The sequence below is a fragment of the Macaca thibetana genome, chromosome 1 (genome assembly GCF_024542745.1).
Source record: "Macaca thibetana thibetana isolate TM-01 chromosome 1, ASM2454274v1, whole genome shotgun sequence".
In the NCBI taxonomy this organism is placed as follows: Eukaryota; Metazoa; Chordata; class Mammalia; order Primates; family Cercopithecidae; genus Macaca; species Macaca thibetana.
The window spans coordinates 136,232,024-136,252,839 of NC_065578.1; the positions used below are offsets into that span (position 1 = coordinate 136,232,024).

Sequence of the window (20,816 nt, forward strand, 5' to 3'; positions counted from 1 at the left end):
GATTCTGGACCTGCTAGGGGAGGTGCCTGGGATGCCCATACCGCCCACGTGCTGCCCTGATGGAGTGCAGGCACCACCCCCGTGAGCAGTTCCTGTCCTCCAGCTCATTTCCTGGCACCCTGACCACAGACCTGTGGCTCTCAGCCTGCCACCTGGGCCCAGTGCCGCAGTGAGGATGAGGGCTAGATGACCTCCCCGCTGCCCTCCCCACCCCCACAGGGATTAAAGGCTCCCTAGGCGCTTCTCTCACCCATCCAATTCTCATTCCCCCACCCACCCACACCTCTCCACCAGCTCCACCCAGCCCAGCACCCCTCCACCTGCTACTACCCTACCCCTACCCGCTGGAGTAACTGCTGTCCTTGCAGTTCATAAGCTCAGGAAGCAGAGACAGGAAGCAATTCACCCAAACCTCACTCTTCCCAGCCTGGACTGCTGCAAACAAACTGCTGGCTGCATTCTCTCCATGCTTCCACCTCTGCTGCGCTGAATCCCCCACACACTATAAGCTTCCTGAGAATGGGACTCTACTTTTTTAATTTTTTTTAAAAATTTGAGACAGGGTCTCACTCTGTTGCTGAGGCTGGAGTACAGTGGCGCAATCATGGCTCACTGCAGCCTTGACTTCTGGGCTCCGGTGTTCTTCCACCTCAGCCTCCCAAGTAGCTGAGACTACAGATGTGTCTCACCACACCTGGCTAATTTTTGTATTTTTTTGTAGAGACAGGGTCTCACCACATTTCCGAGGCTAGTCTCAAACTCCTGGGCTCAAATAATCCTCTCACCTCAGTCTCCAGAAGTGCTGGTATTACAGACATGAGACACTACACCTGGCCTTATTCCTTTCTTTAAAAGAAACAAAAAAAACCAACCAACACGCACAAAATGAAACAAAAATTCCAGAAATTAAAAAAAACAATGTTTATAGAAGGTGCTTAGCAGTGAGCACCACAGAAAGGGGAGGGGGAAGAAGTGGAGGAAGCTTCTCATTTTTCGACGCTGCTGCCTCTGCATGTATTTTACTAAAATAAACGAAAGGCTTTATAAGTCTTTCTCACAAGGCTGGAAGTGAGCTGAGAAATATCTGGTCCAACCACCTTGTTTCACATTCAAGGAAGCAGAGACCCAGAGAGGAAGTGATTTGTTTGCGGTCACAAAGGAATGGGTGGCACAGCCACGCGCAGGATCTAGGACTAGGAACAGGGAGCCCAGTGCTTTGCAGCAAGAGTTTGATTTCTGCGGCAGGATCCAGCTTGCTTGAGCACTCACCTGTAGCAGACACTCTTCAAAGCCTTTCACTCGTATTAACTCACTTAATTCTCCCAGTAACTGCGTTATTAACCCATTATACAGACAAGGAAACTGAGGCATAGGGACATTAACAGCATGCCCAAGTAGGTCACAATCCAGGAGGCAGTGAGCCAGGCCATGAACCTGGGTGGTTCTTCATCCCTGCTCTTTACCACTGCTGGTGTGGAGCAGTAGATGCAGTGACCAACACAGGCTGCTGCCCCCCGACAACTCAGCCCTCACCCCACCCTGTGCCCCCCAAGCCCCCAACTCACAGCTGTCCATTCTTCTCCGTGTAGAAGCGCACAGACTTGATGGTGGCTACCACCACGATCATGCACAGAGTGACCGGCACAAACAGCATGATCACGTGCTTTGCCCCGTACTTGAGGGTCAGCTCTTCCTCCAGGCCTGGAGGCCGCCCGGGAACCCCACTACAGACGTAGCGGTCAGGGTCCTCCTCACCGTCCTCCTCGTTCTCCTGGCTTCTCTGTGGGAAACCACATCGTGAGGGCCGCGGAATGTCCCCTATGGCAGCCTATCTGTGTAATGCATGGATTTTTGGAACCAGAAATGAGAAGTTTGAATGTTGTTTTCCAGATATAAGGAGCAGTCTATGAGCTGCTAGGGCATATGAAAAGTTTATGAGGACAAGAGTAGAGAAGATTTGGAGCTGGATGAGGCACTACAAATGAAGGAAGGTAGGCTGCTATGGTCTGCAGGCCCAAGACTAAATGGTTAATGAATTTGGAACACATCAAAAGATCTTTCCCCTTCCTAATACAGGGACTCAGGAGGTCGCTCAATTCTGTTCACATGGCCATGCTGATATGGGAGGAGACAGGCCAGGAGATAGAAGGAAAACAGAGACTAAACATTTTTGGTTGACAAATCATTAGCTAGAGGAGTCAGTGCAAAGGACACTCTCTTTGAGTGTGACTAAGATACTGGGAATTTGCAGAGGAAGAAATTACTTTGAATTTTCTGCCCCACAGAATCAAGCATGTAAATTTGCAGCTCTGAACTAGAGAGGCTAAACGGGCATTAAGCATCTGAGAAGACGCAGGCTCTGGTAAGGTGGGCAGGCACAAATGAGGAGGTAGCGAGGGAGGGCAGGACACCTGCCAGACACTGGCACAAACCGATCTGTGAGAACTGTGGCAAGTCAGGGTCATGGGCTGCCTTGCTAATGAGGTGAACAGCTAAAGAAAAAGCCAAATGAAACAAGAACCAAAAATTTGCTTCAGTACCGGTTGTCTGCAGAGAGAGTCCCAATCTAGCCATTCAGCCAAGAAAGGAAAGGAAGACTATTCATGAACAGAAACTGAAACGACTAAAATGTACAAAACTTCCCAGAGATAACAAACTAACAAGAAAAGGCTGAGGAGTGGCCGAGCAGTGGCCTTGAGCTGGTGTGATTTCACTCAGAGCTTAGGGACGATGGTTCTGTTCTCAAGGAGAACATGGAGAAGTGAGCTCAAATTTCAGCAAGAGGTATTAAGACTGGCTGCAAGAAAACAATCCACACAGAGACATTTTTAAATTCTATAATGGGCAAAACAGAGAACAGGATTCAGGCAAATTCAGATGTTTTGCTCTGATCGGGAGAGAAAGGGCAAAACTAAGTGGCTCTCCCAAGGATATCCTACTCTTTCTAACGTTATAATCTCCTCCCCTGGGGGCCGGATGATCACAGTGCAGCCCAAATATCCCCAGCTCAAAAGTCAACTGTGCATCGGGCAGACTCCTCTCAGTTACCATGTCTGGCCATCTGCCAAAAAATGCTTCCCCTGCTACCATCCTAAGCTTCTGCATTACCTGTCCTAGCACCCAGGCATCCAAATAAACTCTCCTACTACAGTGGAAACAGTGACCTGCATGAGAAAGGTAAACCTAAGGGGGCAGAGTGGACAGCATCCTTCAGCTCACTGCCAAGTCCATCTCCGGCTGTGAATGCGCAGAGTCCTATGAAGCCCTGCAGACGGAAGGTCTACCATGGCCAGCCACCCACCCTTTTGGCCAATCCTCATCATTACTTCCCTTCTCCCTCCCGCATCAGGGAATGAACATCTGGTTTTCAACTGTAAGGTACAGGAGCCCCAGGGACCTGTTTCAAGGCCCCCAGCTGCTGGTGGGACCTACCCACTGGGCAACGTTCTCTCCGTCCTCTGGTCCCTGCCTGCCCTCCTGGCAGGAGCGCGGTGTGGGGCTCTCGGCCGACATTAGGGATGTCCGCTCATCACACACTTCTTCCTCGCTGTCAGAGGCCATGAATGTGAGCATAGCCCTGCCTCCGGAAGTACCTGGAAAAAGGAGCACAAGGACCTTGTTCCACTTTCCTGTGAGACAAAGGCAGTGGAGGGCTCTGGGGGTGGCTGGAGGTGACCTGGAAACCTGGACACAAGTCCTGCCCCACAAGCGTCCAAGAGATGCCTGTCAATCAAACGACTGCCACAGAACAAAAGGCCTTGAAAGCTGCCATGGAGGCAGCAGTGGCCTTGCCTGGGACTGGCCTGAGGTTACTCACATCCCAGGGGGCAAAACCCACAGCCATGAAAGTCAGGGCAGCTCCAAACTGTCAGTGTGCTCATTCGTTCAATCAGCAAACATCTGTGGTGCATCTGTTATGCACCAAAGATCATGCTGGGCTCTGAAGATATAAAGATGAGTAAGAAACACCCTTGTCCTAAAACAAAACAAAACAAAAAAATCATCGAATGTGACAAATCATACGATCCAGGTGTGTGATGGTAGGTGCGGAAGCACAAAAGTGGAATCAAATCTCAGAGATCAGGAATGTTTTCTAGAGAAGAGCCTATCTGATGGAGACTGGTTTTCCCAGGAGGAGGGAAGGGCAGAAGGCACAGAAAATGTTCCAGTGAGGGCCTCACACTGTGGGGCGGGCAGTGGAGATGAGCAGGGTCTCAGGCACCATGTTAAGGAGACACACATCACCCTGAGGACAATCGTGACAGACAAGATCTGAACTGGGTTCATAAAAGTCAGTTTGGCCACTGACCAGGGAAGGAAAGTGATCCCCAGAGATGACTGTGGCAGGTGAGGAGGACCGAGGACAGCAGCAGGATAGATGCAAGTGAGGGCAGAGTCCAGAAGAGGTCAGGAGGTCAAGGGCAGGACCTGACACAGGAGAGAAAACAGAGTCTAGAATGGCAGCCAGGTGGGGACTAAGACAGGGAAGACCGGAGAAGAGAGTCTCGGGAAAGACTGTGAATTTTACCCTTTGAGTGTCTATTGGATAAAATGGGGAAGCTGTCTGGGAGGCGTCTGAGGACCAGGTCTCCTGAGGTTAGAAGTGGAGACCTAAACCACGGGAGCAGGCGTGTGGGGTGGGGAAGTGCCACTGAAGGTGTGACCCAGGGGAAGGACAAGGCCAAGGGGACCACAAGAGGGAAGCCTGCCCCCGCAAAACAGTGCTGACTGGGGTTTCTACACAGTAGTACCAAGTGGGGGACCTAGTGTACCAAAATCTACACATGCAGGATTCCGGGCTGGGAAGAGCTCCAAACAATGCCTGGCAAATCTGACTATTCTTGCCAACATCCCAGACGGGGACAGAGGCTGAGTTATTGCTGTCTAGAGACCCTCAGGGCTGAGCTTCACACCCTGGGCAAGGACAGGTGTGCTCTCTGCTGAAAGTTCGTCTTCAAGTAAGTCGCCCCACAATATGTGTGATTTTTATTTTTATTTTTATTTTTAGAGACAGGGTCTCACTGGTCACTTAGACTGGAGTGCAGTGGTGCAATCATAGCTCACTGCAGCCTCGAACTCCTAGGCTCAAGCAATTCTCCCGCCTCAGCCTCCTCAGTAGCTAGGGCTGCAGATGTACGGCACCACACTAGGCTAATTTTTAAAATATTTTGTAGAAATGGGGGTCTCACTTTGTTGCCCAGGCTAGTCTCAAACCCCTGGCCTCAAGTGATCCTCCTGCCTCAGCCTCCCAAAGCACTGGGATTACAGTGTGTGAACAACTACACCCAGTTATATGTGGTTTTTAAACAAAGCAGGCAGGTTCCTTCCAAGTCAGCCAATTTCAATCCCCTTAACAAGACTTGTGGCTGCCCTTCCTTCTGAAGACAGCGACCCTGGCTGTTGCCTGGATTATTCCCACAGGGACTTTAACTTCATCCCCAAACAAGAGGCACAGGCAAAACCTGCCTCTGCTCACCTCCATCACAGGGATTTCAACATGAACAAACTCCCCAGCCTGAAGCACCTTCTGTTTAGGATAGATAAGACAAGTACAGGAGTAACAACAGCAGGAAGCAAAGCCAGCTAAAAGCCAGGAGGGAGGTGACAAGGACAATGCACCCGAGAGTTAGAAGGGGACAGAGTCTACCAGTTGTCAGGAATAGATGCCTCAGGTCACAAGAAATTAGGACATGAAGCTGCAAAGGTTAGGAATATTTCACCAGGCAGAGTTTGGAGGAGGGGGCTCATTCTGGAAAGAGGTAACCACTTAAGTAAACATATGAGTTAGGAACATAACATGGCCTATCCTGATAATATCAAGCAATTGGATGTGGCTGAAATGTGGGGACCTGGTAGGATGGGCCATCCAGGGAGGAGTTTGGTGCCTGATGGAGGTGTAAGAGCTTAATGCAGCAGAGGAGAGCCCCCAAAGGTTTCTGACCAGGAGAAAGATGTGAACTGAAGTGAACTTTACAAAAGCAGCCTTTACAAAAGAGGTGTGGGCCCTCCTCCCTCTTCACTCAGAGTCGCCTCAGACTAGGCCCCGGGGCCACAGGGAAGTTCTGGGAATCAGCAAAACCCATACAAATGGAGCACAGCCTCACAACCCCAAAGAGTTGCAAGACGTTGGAAAGTTCTTGGCTTTAGTTCCTTCATCATCTATGGAAATGAGAGAAATTATCAGGCGGAAATGCAGGAGAAGGGCCGGGTATGGTGGCTCGGCTCACGCCTGTAATCCCAATGGTTTGGGAGGCGGAGGCAGACGGATCGCTTGAGCCCAGGAGTTCAAGACCAGCCTGAGTAACATGGCAAAACCCCATCTCTACAGAAATTAATTAATTAATTAATTAAATTGAAGAGAAGAAACTTCAAGATCCTCCTTTGGCTCAGCCTCACTAGATAAATCCTAAACAGACTCCTGCCTGGACCCAGGGTTTCCCTCACTATCCACTCTGGCAATAGGGAACTCACTGACTCCAAAAGGGGCACCAAAACAAAGAGCTGCTGCATTTTCTCAAGCTAAATCATAACATTCCGTCTGGAGCAGTGTGCTGGATGGGCTACGAGACTGTACAGGTGGCTCTCTTAATACCTCCTTTTCTAGCATGACAGTTTTGTTTTGGGTGTGAACGAACAGGGAAGCTACGATCTCCTCCCTCTGTTCTTCCTATGCCTCTCAAGCTCCTGTGACTTATCTCTGCTATGACTGGAGGAGCAGTTCTGGGAGTCCCTGTACCTAAAAAACCACAGGCTGCAGCCCCTAAGGACAGAGGGCAGGCTCACCCTTCAGACCCACAAGAGCTGTAGCATTCAGAAGATAGGCTCCCAAATAGCAATGCACAACAAAAATGGATAAGCAGAGAGCAAAGTTACCTGCTTAAAGGAGAAAGGGAGCTGATGGGTGGGTGAAGACGGAGAAGCAGGGGACCCAGGATCAAGTAGAATCAGGTCCTTCCAATTCCCACTTCTCCATTCAGTTGCCAACCACTAATAAGACACTCCCTGGGGCTGGGTGCGGTGCTCACGTCTATAATCCCGCACTTTGGGAGGCTGAGGTGGGCAGATCACCCAAGGTTAGGAGTTCAAGACCAGCTAGCCAAGATGGGGAAACCCCGTCTCTAATAAAAATACAAAAATTAGCCAGGCATGGTGGCAGGTACCTATAATCCCAGCTACTGAGAAGGCTGTAGCAAGAGAATCGCTTGAACCCAGGAGGCAGAGGCTGCAGTGAGCTGAGATCGCACCACTGCACTCCAGCCTGGGCGACAGAGTTGAGACTCTGTCTCAAAAAAAAAAAAAAAAAAAAAAAAGGCCATCCCTGGAAAGCAGTTCTGTGAGCAGAAGTTCCCTGACATGTGTGATAATCATGCTGGGGAGGGTGGGGTTAAAGGACCGTAGCCTTTCCATGTGACACTGTGCTAGACAGGAAAGAGGCACCTGGTGACCACTGCCATCGTCATCCACACTTGCCGACTGCCTGCCCTGTGCCCAGGCCTGGTCTCATCAAGACCTGACAGCTCTTCAGAAAGAAACAAGGGAAAACTACAAAATCTGCTTTCTCACCCACAAATGTCATTCATACATGCGGCCTCTTCACCAGAAAACAAGTGCTCCCTGAGCAGGCTGCTTCCCTCATTCCACTTTCAAACATTCCTCCAAGGCCTCCCCTCAAGCTGTGCCCACAACAATGAGGACCAAGACTTCAAGAAAGTAGGGAAGGAGGCCGGGCGCGGTGGCTCAAGCCTGTAATCCCAGCACTTTGGGAGGCCGAGACGGGCGGATCACGAGGTCAGGAGATCGAGACCATCCTGGCTAACATGGTGAAACCCCGTCTCTACTAAAAAATACAAAAAACTAGCCGGGCGCGGTGGCGGGCGCCTGTAGTCCCAACTACTCGGGAGGCTGAGGCAGGAGAATGGTGTGAACCCGGGAGGCGGAGCTTGCAGTGAGCTGAGATCCGGCCACTGCACTCCAGCCTGGGTGGCAGAGCAAGACTCCGTCTCAAAAAAAAAAAAAAAAAAAAAAAAGAAAGTAGGGAAGGAGGGAGCTGTCATTAAGGAATAATCAGGGAAAAGCTAGTCTCAGCTGTCACAGCAAGGGCACCCTCTAATCACAACCCTCCTAGCCTGGTGGGGTGGGGGTAACAGGTGGGAGGCACCAACTTAGGAAAGGCTGAATCCCTTAGGATCACTGTTTCTCAAAGGTGGCCCAGGCCACTGGGAGCTGGTGGAGATGGACCAGCACCTGCTGAGGCCTTACCTGGCACTAAACATCATGACCCTGGAGCAAGGCGCTACTATTCTTCCCCATGGTACCGATGAGGAAACAGAGGCTCAAAAAGTAATTAGCTCAAGGTTACCCTTGGATCTAGATAGTCTGTGTCTGGGCTCTTTACCACTCTGCTAGGCTGCTTATTAAAAATGCAGATCTCCAAGCTCCATCCTCACCCAGTGTCAGGGATCTGCATTCAGGATGGTCGGCCCCCGGGTGATTCTCAGCCAGTGTCTGACTTTTCCTGGCACTGCCTCTGCTTTATAATCACACGACCAGGCTGGGGCCCTTGCTCAGCAAGGTGAGTGTACCTCCCCCACCCACCTTCGCCCCCCGACTGGTTGGCACTACTTGATTGCCGAATGGGACAATGAGACAATGAACACTTTCTCCTGGATATCTACAGTCAGAGACCAACTAGGGAGGAAGAGGAGTGGAAAATGCAGACCAGCAGAGCGGCATGGGGAGAAGAGAACTCTTGGGCTGAAAAAGGCCTAAAACAATGCCTGCTGCGGAAGAGAGTGTGGAAAAACTGGGTCTCAGTCACTACCTCGACAAACTGCACTGGCCTTACTGAAAGGAGTAAGAATCAACACTTTAAACACAGCACACCTTTTGATCCTGAAATGCTACTTCTCAGAATTTGTCCTAAGAAAATATAAAGTATTTATACAAACATATGTGTTAACTGTAAAAAAAAAAAAAAAAAAAAAAAGTGAAACTGACCAAAATGTCTCTCTACTATGATGTATTTCCCTGATGGAGACTGTTACAGGACCACCAAAAATCTTATTTCAAATATTTAATAATCTGAACAATGACAAGATGTTAAATTTAACAGAACATAAAACTTTACAAACCTAATCATCTGAATGTCCTTATAAAATGTATGTATATGAAGGACTGGAAATATTACAAAACATTAAAGGTGATTATGTTTGCATGGTGGAACCGAGAGTGGTTATTTTCTTTATATTTTTCTGCATTTCCCTAAGTCTCTATAATAAACACAGACTATATCTGTAGGGTTTTTTTTCAGGCCATTAATTCTTTAAAGGAAAACAACGAGCATCAACATTTAGAGATTTTCCTCTATGTCTGCCCCTCCCAGATCCCCTCTCATTGGCCAGGAGTAGCAGATGGGAGCCAAAGCTGTGACGTTTTTTCATTTGTCCCTCAGCCCCTCTGATTTACCTAGCTCCTAAAGGAAAACAGAGCATCTGGGATGGACTTCTGCTTCCCTCTGAATTCCTAAGGGCCTGCTTTGCAAGCCACCTAAGTCTGCTCTGAAGCCTGCTGGTGCTCTGAAATCCTTGGAGGGAAAAATTACCACCCATATGTGTGCAGATAAACAACCTGCTAGATGTTTGTCCACATGAGGGTGCCGGCGACGCAAAGAACTCTCCCCAGAGGCTGACTCATGGGCAGGTGGGGGTGGAGCTGGGTGATGTCAAATCCCATCAACCACACAGCAACCAGCTTTCCCCATCTCCCACCCCCTGTACCCCGTTCTCTAGAGAAGTGGCAGGAAAATGCAGAGGGGCAGAAGAAAGTGTCCAGCGTACACACTACGTTCTGGAAAGCCTTCTGACAAGGAAGTGCTGAGGCTGATAGCTGCTTTGGATTAGGATGCAAAATCAAACATCCAAAGAGGCCACTGCACATTCCCATTAATCAGCTGAATAGGATCAAACTGCTGAATTAGCCAAACCAAGGGAGTCTGACCTAGAGAATCTCCCCAGCCACGCTTGTGTCAGCAGTTCCTGCAATTATTATGGAAACCCAATGACCCAATTTCCTTGACCTTCTTTTCATTACAGAGAAATGTAAATGCTTTGGCCTTAACATTTAAGGCCAATGGAACTAGGTAAGAAACGGATTTCAAAACGCTACAGCAAACCCCCATGGAAATCTGCCTCCATGGAGAAAATCCTAATGGAAAAAACGGGTTCGAAAGCGGATTGGGAGTCACTGCACTTACCACAAACACTTGGGGCCGCAGAAAGGTTTGGATCCTGGACAACTGGTTCTTCTTCCCAGCAGGTTAGATGAATGATAACGATCCCTGGCTTTCAAAGAGGGAGGCGCTGGTTTTTAACACATCACTTTCTATGGTCACACAGCTCTGTCACATCACTTTTCTGATGTCTGAGAAGTCCCACAGTCCTCCCTTAAAATAACGAAGAAATTTTTAAGGCCAGGTGATACCCGGACAAACGCCCATGGCTGCCCTGCTCACCTTTCTCCCCCTGGCCCTGGGTACCCAACTATGTATTTGGTCCAACTGACCATCCATCTGTCCATCCATCTCAGCCCGTATAGTAACACATACCACTTGGGGATGGTTCTCCCTGGCCTAAGCCAGAGCTGGGGCCTGAGTCTCAAAGGGAAGTGAGGTACTGCCCTACCACCCTCCCAGACCACAGGCCCCAGAGGCCCTCTGATGGGGCCTCCTGAACTCTGGGCCAGGCTCTAGACTTACCTCTAACAGCCCTGTCCCACTCAGAAGTGCCTGGGGCCCAGGCAGAGTTCTCTCATTTCCTGAAGCAGCTGGGGAAAAGGGTGGTTTGTGGAAAAGTGGGAGAGGGAGCCCCTAGCATGACGCCCTAGAGTAGGCTCCAGAAACACATTTATTTTTAAACAAGCAGCAGCAAGTCAGTGGTCAAAAGCAGAGGCTTGGAGACTGACAGGGTTCGGATCGCCTGCCTGTGTGATTTGAACCACATATTCCCTGGCTGAGAGGCCTCAGACAGTCTAATCTGACACAGCTCATTTCCTCTGCTGTAAAAAGCAGAACAGGCATACCTTGCAAGATTACCGTAAAACCTAGAGATAACCTGTAAAGTGTCCAGCACACAGTAGGCATTCAATAAGTGGTAGTTATAAAGAAGATGAAACGGAGGAGGGACATAGTGAGAGAGGACACAGAAGCCTGTTGATGTGCCTCTTGGAAAGTGACGGATCTGCTGAACCACCAGACACATGAACTGGCTTCAAAGGCCAGGCCCCAGAGATCAAGTTTCCATTCCTGGCGCGGCCCCAGGCCCTATGGCCACGTAAACATATTATCAAATGAAAGGGCATATCCATAGGACAATGTCAGAGCTGGCAAGGATCTTAAAGGCCACCAATGCCACCTAGTCAGCTCCCTGTATTATAATTAAGGAAAACTGAAGCCTAGAGGGGCAAAAGTAATCAGTTAATGTCCCATGGCCAAAAGCCACAGTTACAACTCAAGTCTCCAAACTGCCCATCAAGGAGCTCTTCCCAGTCCACTCAGCACTTGTGAGAGTCACGTACCCAATGGCCAGGGTTTAGTCATACAGGCAGCCCCACCACACATCACGTAGGCTTTCTGTGAGCACACTTACAAGGCACATGCCTTCACCATGGGCAGGTATGTGTCAAGAAATGCTCCCTAATCACCAGCTCATCTGCCACCTCAAAACTCTCAAGTCTCTCTCCTGCCACGACCCCAACTCCTGCCCCCATGGCTCACTCTGCTCTCTCTCTGCTACTTGCCCAGGTAGGTTTGGCTCCTTTGGAGGGAGTGCCCACATATGGGCATGGGGAGGACACAGGGCACTGCTTCTCTGGGATAAAAGGGAGGGTGGGAAAGCGTCCTGCTGTGGGACTGGTAGGATAAATAATTCAAATGCTCTACACACCCACCAAATCTGCTTTTCCACGAGTACTCAACAAAAGGAAAATTCTGAAGGCATAACAGAAAAAACAGGATACAAAAACTTCACCTACGGTTCCCTCCCTCTATTGTTTTAATAGATAAATATGCATATGTGAACAGTGTGGAAGGAAATGCATGTTAAGAGTGGTTATCTCAGCCATGAGGAATGGCTCATGCTTGTAATACCAGCACTTTGGGAGGCCGAGGTGGGCGGATCACCCGAGGTCAGGAGTTTGAGACCAGCCTGGCCAACATAGTGAAACTCCGTCTCTAATAAAAACACAGAAATTAGCTGGGAGTGGTGGCGTGCGCCTGTAATCCCAGCTACCCAGGAGGCTGAGGCAGGAGCATTGCTGGAACCAGGAAGCAGAGGCTGCAGTGAGCCAAGATCACACCACTACACTCCAGCCTGGGAAACAAGAGCAAAACTCCATCTCAAGAAAAAAAAAAAAAAATTCCTGAGTTTTCTAGAATAAACGTGTATTACTTTTATTTAAAAAAGAGTCCAATAAGTTTCTGGTTAAGGTATAGCAGAACAGAGGGCACCCTTTGAATTGTTCTTCCCCTGTTCTAGAATTTTCACAAAGGTGAACAAGCAGCCCATTCTCCCAGTCAATGAAGAGGCTCTCAAGAAATGATCTCCCTCACTGACATCTGGTCTTTCCTGAGGACTGATGTGAAAACATTCTTTTTTTTTTTTTTTTTTTTTTTGAGACGGAGTCTCACTCTTGTTGCCCAGGCTGGGGTGCAATGGCGCAATCTCGGCCCACTGCAGCCTCCGCCTCCCAGGTTCAAGCGATTCTCCTGCCTCAGCCTCCTGAGTAGCTGGGCATGTACCACCATACCCAGCTAATTTTGTATTTTTAGTAGAGATGGGGTTTCTCCATGTTGGTCAGGCTGGTCTCGAACTCCCGACCTCAGGTGATCTACCCGCCTCAGCCTCCCAAAGTGCTGGGATTACAGGCATGAGCCACAGCACCCAGCCTGAAATCATTCTTTTCTCCAGACATTAACATGATGCTCATCCTATCTCCAGGCTTGGAGCCCAGTGCAAAATGTTCGTCTCGGGGCCTCTCAGCCTCACCCCCGCTTTTCTACAGCTGTGGCAGCTGGGAATAGAACAGGTGGGAATACTTGCGGAAACATTTGCTGTCTTATCAGTCCCCAACTAAACAGTGTCCAAAAGTCAAAGCAACAGCTGAAAACCTGCCAGAGATATTTTCATTAGACACACTGCATGTGACCTACACACACTGCTTTGGTTTCTGTAAAAAAATTTTGTTTGTCAGGAAGTTGCTCATGGGAACTCCACGAAACTTTCCCAGCAGTAGTGGAGAGACATGGGTAGGAGTTGAATGCAGGAACCTCCTGTGCAAAAACTCAAAAGATAAAGATGGTGTAGCCAGCTATGTTCAAATCCTGGTGCTTAAAGCACTGAAGCCACATAACTGGACTAGCTGCTTAACTCCCTGAACTTGTTTCCTCTTCTGTAAAAAGTAATAAACTATTTCAGTGTCATTGAAATTCTTAAGATCATAAATTCTAAGATTCTGTACAAGATGGCTTTTTATTGTATATGACCAACTCATAAGCGAGATATGTGGCATTATCAACATCGATAACAGAGAAAGGCCAAAGTAGGCAAGAGGCAAACCCCCGAGGGGGGACGGTGAGCAGCCAGGGAGGGGAGACAGGTGTGACACTATGCACCACACCTCCAGGCACCCCAGCAGCAGCCCCTAGCCCTTGCTCCTCCTCCTCCTTGCTGCTCTTTCAAATAGACAGGAACAAGCCACTCAATTCCCACAAGTGAACAGGCTGGACTCAAGACTTGGCACATGGGCACTTCAACACCAAAGGGTACAGTTTTCCCCAAAAACCTGATACAACATCCATCCCACTTCAAAGCAACATCCCCCCAAGCCCTCACTCCAGCCTCTGCCCTGGAACCCAAGGCTCAACCTGGGCGTCCTGGGGACGCAGCTCTGAGCTGGGGCCAGGAACCAGGCCCCTTCTGCACCTGCACCAGTCACTGCCTGCCCACAACCACATTCAGCAGAGAAGAGCCTGAGGCTCACACACCTGAAGCAGCTTATCCCGAGCGTCCAATTACCGCCAAAGGTCTTGGCTGAAGGCCTTGGAGGCTCAGGTGTCTGCAGAATTGGCTACAGAGGCATCAGGGGCCTCCTTACTGGAAGATGGGGTCGGTCCTAATCAAGTTACTCCATAGAGTTTAGTCTGCAATCGTCTCTTTGGGATGCTCTCAGGTACTCCATCTGTAAATAGGGATGCAGTTACTTCACTCAACACCGTTCATACCTGTCTAAGGGAATACTTATTAAGCCAATAAACACGGGTGAGGTCTGCTCGGAGGGATGTACAGCAGATCTAGAAGCCAGGACACTGGGGTCGAAGCCTGGCTCTGCTATATCCTACCTGGGCGACCTTGGGAAAAGTCACTTTAGCTCTGTGGCCTCAGCTTCTTCATCAGTAAAATTCGGAGTGGGGACTAGCTTCTGTCTCAGGTTCCTTCAGTTCCAGAAGCTTGCTTCTGGCTGCCTCCTCACAGCTGCAAATGCCTGATAAAAGAGCCAAACACCGCTGCTAACAGAAACCGGCTCTAGGCTTGCGCCTGCGGCTCTGCGGCCCTGCCCTCACGTGCGGGCAGAGCCCCCGCGCGCCTCCTTTCTGGGGAAAGCATGCCCAGGGCCGGGTGCTGGAGGCCGGATGGACTCTGCGCAACGGAGGTCTCAGGCAAGAGAGAGGAAGAACAAAACGCCCCCGCCCTGCTACACGCCTCAGAGACCCACGTGCACGGCTCCTTTAAACGCACCGGCCCTTTAACAGCTCGCGCCGCGCCCACCCCCAGCTGGGGCTCGGGGGCAGGCGGGCGCGGGGAAGTGGAGACGCAGTGAGGCCAGAGGCCTGAGGGCAGCTTCCCGCGATCCTTCCACCACCCAGTTCCGGGCTGGCCCAGCAGCCGCCTGCCGGGCACTCTCCTCTCTCCGCCCCCGCGCTGGCCACAGAAGCCAGAAGCACTGCGCACGCAGGGGCCGCAGCCCCACAGCCGGGGAAGGGACCGCAGCTAGGGGCGTGCGGAGGGCAGGGCCGGGCCCTCAGGGCGCAGCCCCACCCCCGGCCCTCAACGCCGCGGGCGACAGGGCCCTGGCCTGGGCACCCCCAGCACCGCCTGCTCACCTGCTCCACCGCCGCGCTCCAGTGGAGTTTACGCAGCTGGCGGAGCGCCCAGCTGGACCCGGCGCCGGCCCAGGCCCCGCCCCGCGCCCGCCCAGGCCCCGCCCGGTGGGCGACGCCGCGTTCTCTCGTTCCCTGGCGCCCCACTTGGAGCCCCGGGCGCGCGGGGAGGGTGCCCTTCAAGCCGCGCGGATGACGGGATCATCCCGACGTCGAAACTGGGCAATGACCTTAGAAGGAGTGGAGGCCGGGCCTGTCATCTTCCTGTGGGCCTGGCAGCAGCGTGGGGCCGTAGGACATACGCTTCGAGGACACTCTTCCTTGTAGTTTTAGGTGCACATCCTCTCCTCCTCCCGGTTGTTCTCACATTAAAGGAGCACTAGTGGCCCGATGTGAGGTAACACCATGAGAATTTTCCTAGTCTGTTCCCTAGAGCGCTTCAGAGCCACCAGGAGCTCTGGATAAAATTGAACAGGGATGAAATTGCTGCCTGACCTGAGAATTGGCCTACGGGGTTGTGATTCCAGGATTTGGGGTCTGTGGGATAAGTTGAAATTGTCAATAATTTGGCGTTGTCTGAGTAGTTTTACTTTTTTTTTTTAACTGAAGGTGAAATTCACACAACATAAAATTTACCATAAAGTGGTCATTTCGGTGGCATTTAGTGAATTCACAATGCTGTGCAACGACCACCTCTGACTAGTTCCAAAACATTTTCCTCATTCCAAAAGAAAAACCCCATACCCATTGAGAAGTTTCTTCCCATTGCCCTCTTCCCCCAGCCCCTGGCAATCACCAGTCTACTTCTGTCTCTATAGTTACTTATTTTAGATACTTCATATAAACGGAATCACAGTGTGTGGACTTTTGTGTCTATCTTTCACTTAGCATATTTTCAAGGTTCACCCTCAGGTAGCATGTAACAGACTTTATTCCTTTTTATGACTTCATAGTATTCGATTGTGTGTGTATCGTGTATGCCACAGTTTATTCATCTATCTATAGACATTTGGGCTGTTTGCATCTTTTGGCTTTGTGAATAATGCTACTATGAACGTGCATGTACATGCGTTTGAGAACCCATTTTTATTTTGGGAGGGTACGTACACAGGGGTTGAATTGTTGGATCACATGGTAATTCAATTTTTTTTTTTTTTTTTTTTTTTTTTTTGAGACGGTGTCTTGCTCTGTAGCCCAGGCTGGAGTGCAATGGCGTGATCTCAGCTCACTGCAAGCTCCGCCTCCGGGGTTCACACCATTCTCCTGCCTCAGCCTCCTGAATAGCTGGGACTACAGGCTCCCGCCGCCACGTCCGGCTTTTTTTTTTTTGTTTTTTTTTTTTGTATTTTTTTTAATAGAGACGGGGTTTCAACGTGTTAGCCAGAATGGTCTTGATTTCCTGACCTCGTGATCCACCTGCCTCAGCCTCCCAAAGTGCTGGGATTACAGGCGTTAGCCACCGTGCCTGGCCTTTTTTTTTTTTTTTTTTTTTTTTTTTGAGACAGAGCTTTGCTCTGTTGCCCAGCCTGGAGTGCAGTGGCGGCAATCTTGGCTCACTGCAACCTCTGCCTCCCAGGTTCAAGCAATTCTCTTCCCTTGGCCTCCCAACTAGCTAGAGGTACAGATGTGTGCCACCACGTCTGGCTAATTTCTGTGTTTTTAGTAGAGATGGGGTTTCACCACGTTGGCCAGACTGGTCTTGAACTCTTGACCTCAAGTTATCTGCCTACCTTGGCCTTCCAGAGTGCTGGGATTACAGGCATGAGCCACTGCACCCAGCCTTCAGTGTTTAACTATTTGAGGAACTCCAAATGGTTTCCATGATGGCTGAACCATTTTGTATTCCTACCAGCAATGTACAGGGTTCCAGTTTCTCCGCATCCTCACCAATGCTTGTTATTTTCCATTTTATTGTTATCCCAGTAGGTATGCAGGGATACCTCATTCTGATTTTGGTTTATGTTTTCCTAATAACTAATGCTGTTAAGCATTCTCCTTTTCATGTGCTTGTTGGCCATCTGTATATCTTCTTTGGAGACGTGTCTATTCAAGTCCTTTTCTGATTTTAAGATTGGGTTGTCTTTTTGTTGTTGAGTTGTAAGAGTTCTTTATATATTATGGATACTAGACCCTTATCAGATATATGCTTCACAAATATTTCTCTCCCATTCTGTAATTGTCGTTTTCACTTTCTGATGTCCTTTGATGCACTTAAAACTTTAATTTTGATGAAGTTCAGCTTAACTGTTTTTTCTTTTGTTGTTTGTGCATTTGGTGTCCTGTGTAAGATATCATTGTCAAATCCAAGGTTGTGAAGATTTACTCCTATGTTTTCTTCTAAGAGTTTTATAGTTTTAGCTCTTATATTTAGGTTGTTGATCCATTTTAAGGTAATTTTTGTATGTGGTGTGAGGTCAGGGTCCAAGTGCATTGTTTTGCATGTAGACTTCTATTTGTCCCAGCACTATTCGTTGAAGAGATTGTCCTTTTCCTATTAAATTGTCTTGGCTTCCTGTCAAAAATCAATTGGCCATAGATGTATGGGGAAAACCAAATAGTTTTAAAGAGCTGTTTAAATGAAGATTAACCCCAGATGGAACTGGGGCAGGCCAGCATTTTGGCTAAGAAAATAATGGTCCAGCCCAGGCTCGGTGGCTCACGCCTGTAATCCCAGCACTTTGGGAGGCCGAGGCAGGCGGATCATGAGGTCAGGAGATCGAGACCATCCTGGCTAACGTGGTGAAACCCTGTCTCTACTAAAAATACAAAAAAAAAAAAAAAAATAGCTGGGTGTGGTGGTGTATGCCTGTAGTCCCAGTTACTCAGGAGGCTGAGGCAGGAGAATGGCATGACCCCGGGAGGTGGAGCTTGCAGTGAGCAGAGAGAGCACCACTGCACTCCAGCCTGGGCGACAGAACGAGACTCTGTCTCAAAAAAAAAAAAAAAAAGAAAAAAGAAAATAATGATCTTTGATAAATTTGAGAAATTAATTATACTTAACATAAAGAATTATAAAAATAATCAATTCTTAGAAAAGGAAGGACACCTGAGGGTCACAAACTCCAACTCTCTAACTGATGCATATATGCCCTTGCTACAGAATTGCTGGGAAATGACTCTCCAGCCTGGTTTGTTCTTGTTGTTTTGAAACAAGGTCTTGCTTTTTCGCCCAGGCTGGAGTGCAATGGCACGATCTCAGCTCACTGCAGCCTCTGCCAACCAAGTTCAAGTGATTCTCCTGCCTCAGCCTCCCAAGTAGCTGGAATTACAGGTATGCACCACCCCGCCTGGCTAATTTTTGTAATTTTAGTAGAGATGGGGTTTCACCATGTTGACCAGGGTGGTCTCAAACTCCTGACCTCAAATGACCCTCCCACTTCGGCCTCCCAAAGTGCTAAGATTAGGTTACAGGTGTGAGCCACTGCACCCATCCCTGATTGGTTGTTGTTGTTGTGGTGTTGTTGTTGTTGTTGTTATTTAGCTTTCAGTGTTGTATTTGATAGGCTGAATTTCCCCTAATGTGAAGGGCTTCATTTGCGCTAATGCGAAGCATAATGACTCAATAAATGAGTTAAGAAGTTGTGATATAATAAAAATAAACATTTGGTCATTATCCCTGTTCCTGGCACAAGCTCCTAAAACCTTCGGAATCTTAGGTGTGATAAGTGTTGTTGGTATGCTCATGAGATGACTGGTGGCTGGGGAACCCTGAATAGCTTCAGGATGGGGGCTGGTGGCCAGAAAGACTAAGGCATGATCTAAACAAACAGAATACTGCAGCCCTTAATAAGCGTTAACAGGATCTGATTTCCAGAGTTACCACATTATAATATTCAAAATGCCCAGTTTTTGCTTTTTTCTTTCTATCAGCTTTTTCAGGTTGAAGTGCCCAGTTTTGGGGAGTTATTATTATTATTATTATTATTGAGATGGAGACTGGAACTGTCGCCAGGGCTGGAGTGCAGTAGCGCGATCTCTGCTCACAGCAACCTCTGCCTCTCAAGTTCAAGCAATTCTCCTGCCTCAGCCTCCTGAGTTGCTGGGATTATAGGCGCCCACCTCACACCCAGCTAATTTTTGTATTTTTAGTAGCGACAGGGTTTCATTATGTTGGCCACGCTGGTCTCAAACACCTGACCTCGTGATCCACCCGCCTCGGCATCCCAAAGTGCTGGGATTACAGGCATGAGCCACCATGCCAGGCCCGAAGTGCCCAGTTTTTAACCAAAAATAAATAAATAAATAAAATAGCATACCAAGAAAAAAGAAAAGTACAACCCATTCACAGGAAAAAGAAATTGACAGAAACCATCCCTGGGGAAGCCTAGACATTGAACTTGCTAGACAAAGACTTTTATTTAAATGTTTAAAAGTTTACTTAAATGTTTATTTAAATGGTCTTACATATGCTTAACTAAAGGAAACCATTGACAAAGAACTAAAGGAAGCCAGGTAAACAATAAGTGTATAAACAGAATATCAACAAAGAGACAAATTATGAAAAATAAACCAAAGTTCTGGAGCTGAAAAGTACAATAGCTGAAATGAGAATTTTGAAAAGATGAACAGCACTGACAAATCTTTAGCTAGACTGAGAAAGAGTGAAGATGCAAATAACTAAAATCAGAAATGAAAGCAGCGACATCATTATGAACCTTACAGGAAAAAAGAAAAAAAGCATCATAAGACAATACTGTGAACAACTGTATACCAGCAAATTAGATAACCTAGATGAAATGAGCAAATTCCTGGAAAAACACAAATGACCAAAACTGACTCAGGAAGAAATAAACCTGAACAAACCTAGAAAAAGTAAAGAGATTGAATCCAATATGAGGTTGAATCAGTAAGGCCAGGCACAGCAGCTCACGCCTGTAATCCCAGCACTTTGGGAGGCTGAGACGGGCGGATTACGAGGTCAGGAGATTGAGACCATCCTGGCTAACATGGTGAAATCCCGTCTCTACTAAAAATACAAAAAAAAAAAAAAAACGCCAGGCATGGTGGCGGGCGCCTGTAGTCCCAGCTACTCGGGAGGCTAAGGCAGGAGAATGGCGTGAACGCAGGAGGCAGAGCTTGCAGTGAGCCGAGATTGCACCACTGCGCTCCAGCCTGGGCGACAGAGGGAGACTCTGTCTCAAAAAAAAAAAAAAAAAAAAAAAGGTTGAATCAGTAATCAAAAACCTCCCCTGAAGCAGGACCAGATGGCTTCAGCTTGGTGAGTTCTACCAAACCTTTAAAGAAGAATTAACACCAATCCTCAAATTCTACTAAGGAATAGAAGAGGAGGGAATACTTCGCTGAACTATTTTTTCTCACAACACTTCTGACACTAAATGTGTGGGTTTTTTATTCCACACAAAAAACAACTCTCCAGACACCAAGTATGTGTCCTACAATTCAATTCAATTCTGATATTACGTACCTGAAGTTAGCAGAAGCTCCCCAGACGTAGTCATTAGGGGGGTGTTTTTGGAAGTTTTATTACGTAGACATCATGGGTTAACATCATTGGCCATAAAATCATTGACCCAGGAGGTCAAGGGGTAGGGCTGAATGGTCCAGCCCTCTTTGCCTAGCAAGTTCAATGTCTGGGCTTCCTCACAGATGGCTTCTGTCAATTTCTTTTTCCTGTGAATGGGTTGTACTTTTCTTTTTTTCTTGG

General features: G+C 48.4%; 2 protein-coding genes across 5 annotated transcripts in view; both read right to left on the reverse strand.

The window, feature by feature from the left end:
• Positions 1-15,259, reverse strand: part of PSEN2 (presenilin 2) — a 28,394-nt gene extending 13,135 nt beyond the window's left edge. For 2 of the 4 annotated variants that reach the window (XM_050758042.1, XM_050758021.1), the window contains exons 1-5: positions 15,155-15,259; positions 14,393-14,535; positions 10,253-10,441; positions 3,433-3,593; positions 1,566-1,780 (exon numbers count right to left, since the gene is read on the reverse strand). In XM_050758042.1, coding sequence (XP_050613999.1) covers positions 1,566-1,780; positions 3,433-3,573 — 356 coding nt within the window. In that variant the 5' untranslated portion in view covers positions 3,574-3,593; positions 10,253-10,441; positions 14,393-14,535; positions 15,155-15,259. Of the gene's footprint in view, positions 1-1,565; positions 1,781-3,432; positions 3,594-10,252; positions 10,442-14,038; positions 14,233-14,392; positions 14,536-15,154 lie in introns of all 4 variants that reach the window. The other 2 variants (XM_050758025.1, XM_050758033.1) reach the window with 2 other exon arrangements.
• Positions 1-20,816, reverse strand: part of COQ8A (coenzyme Q8A) — a 685,974-nt gene that overhangs the window by 92,134 nt on the left and 573,024 nt on the right. The gene's annotated exons all lie outside the window — the stretch shown is intronic.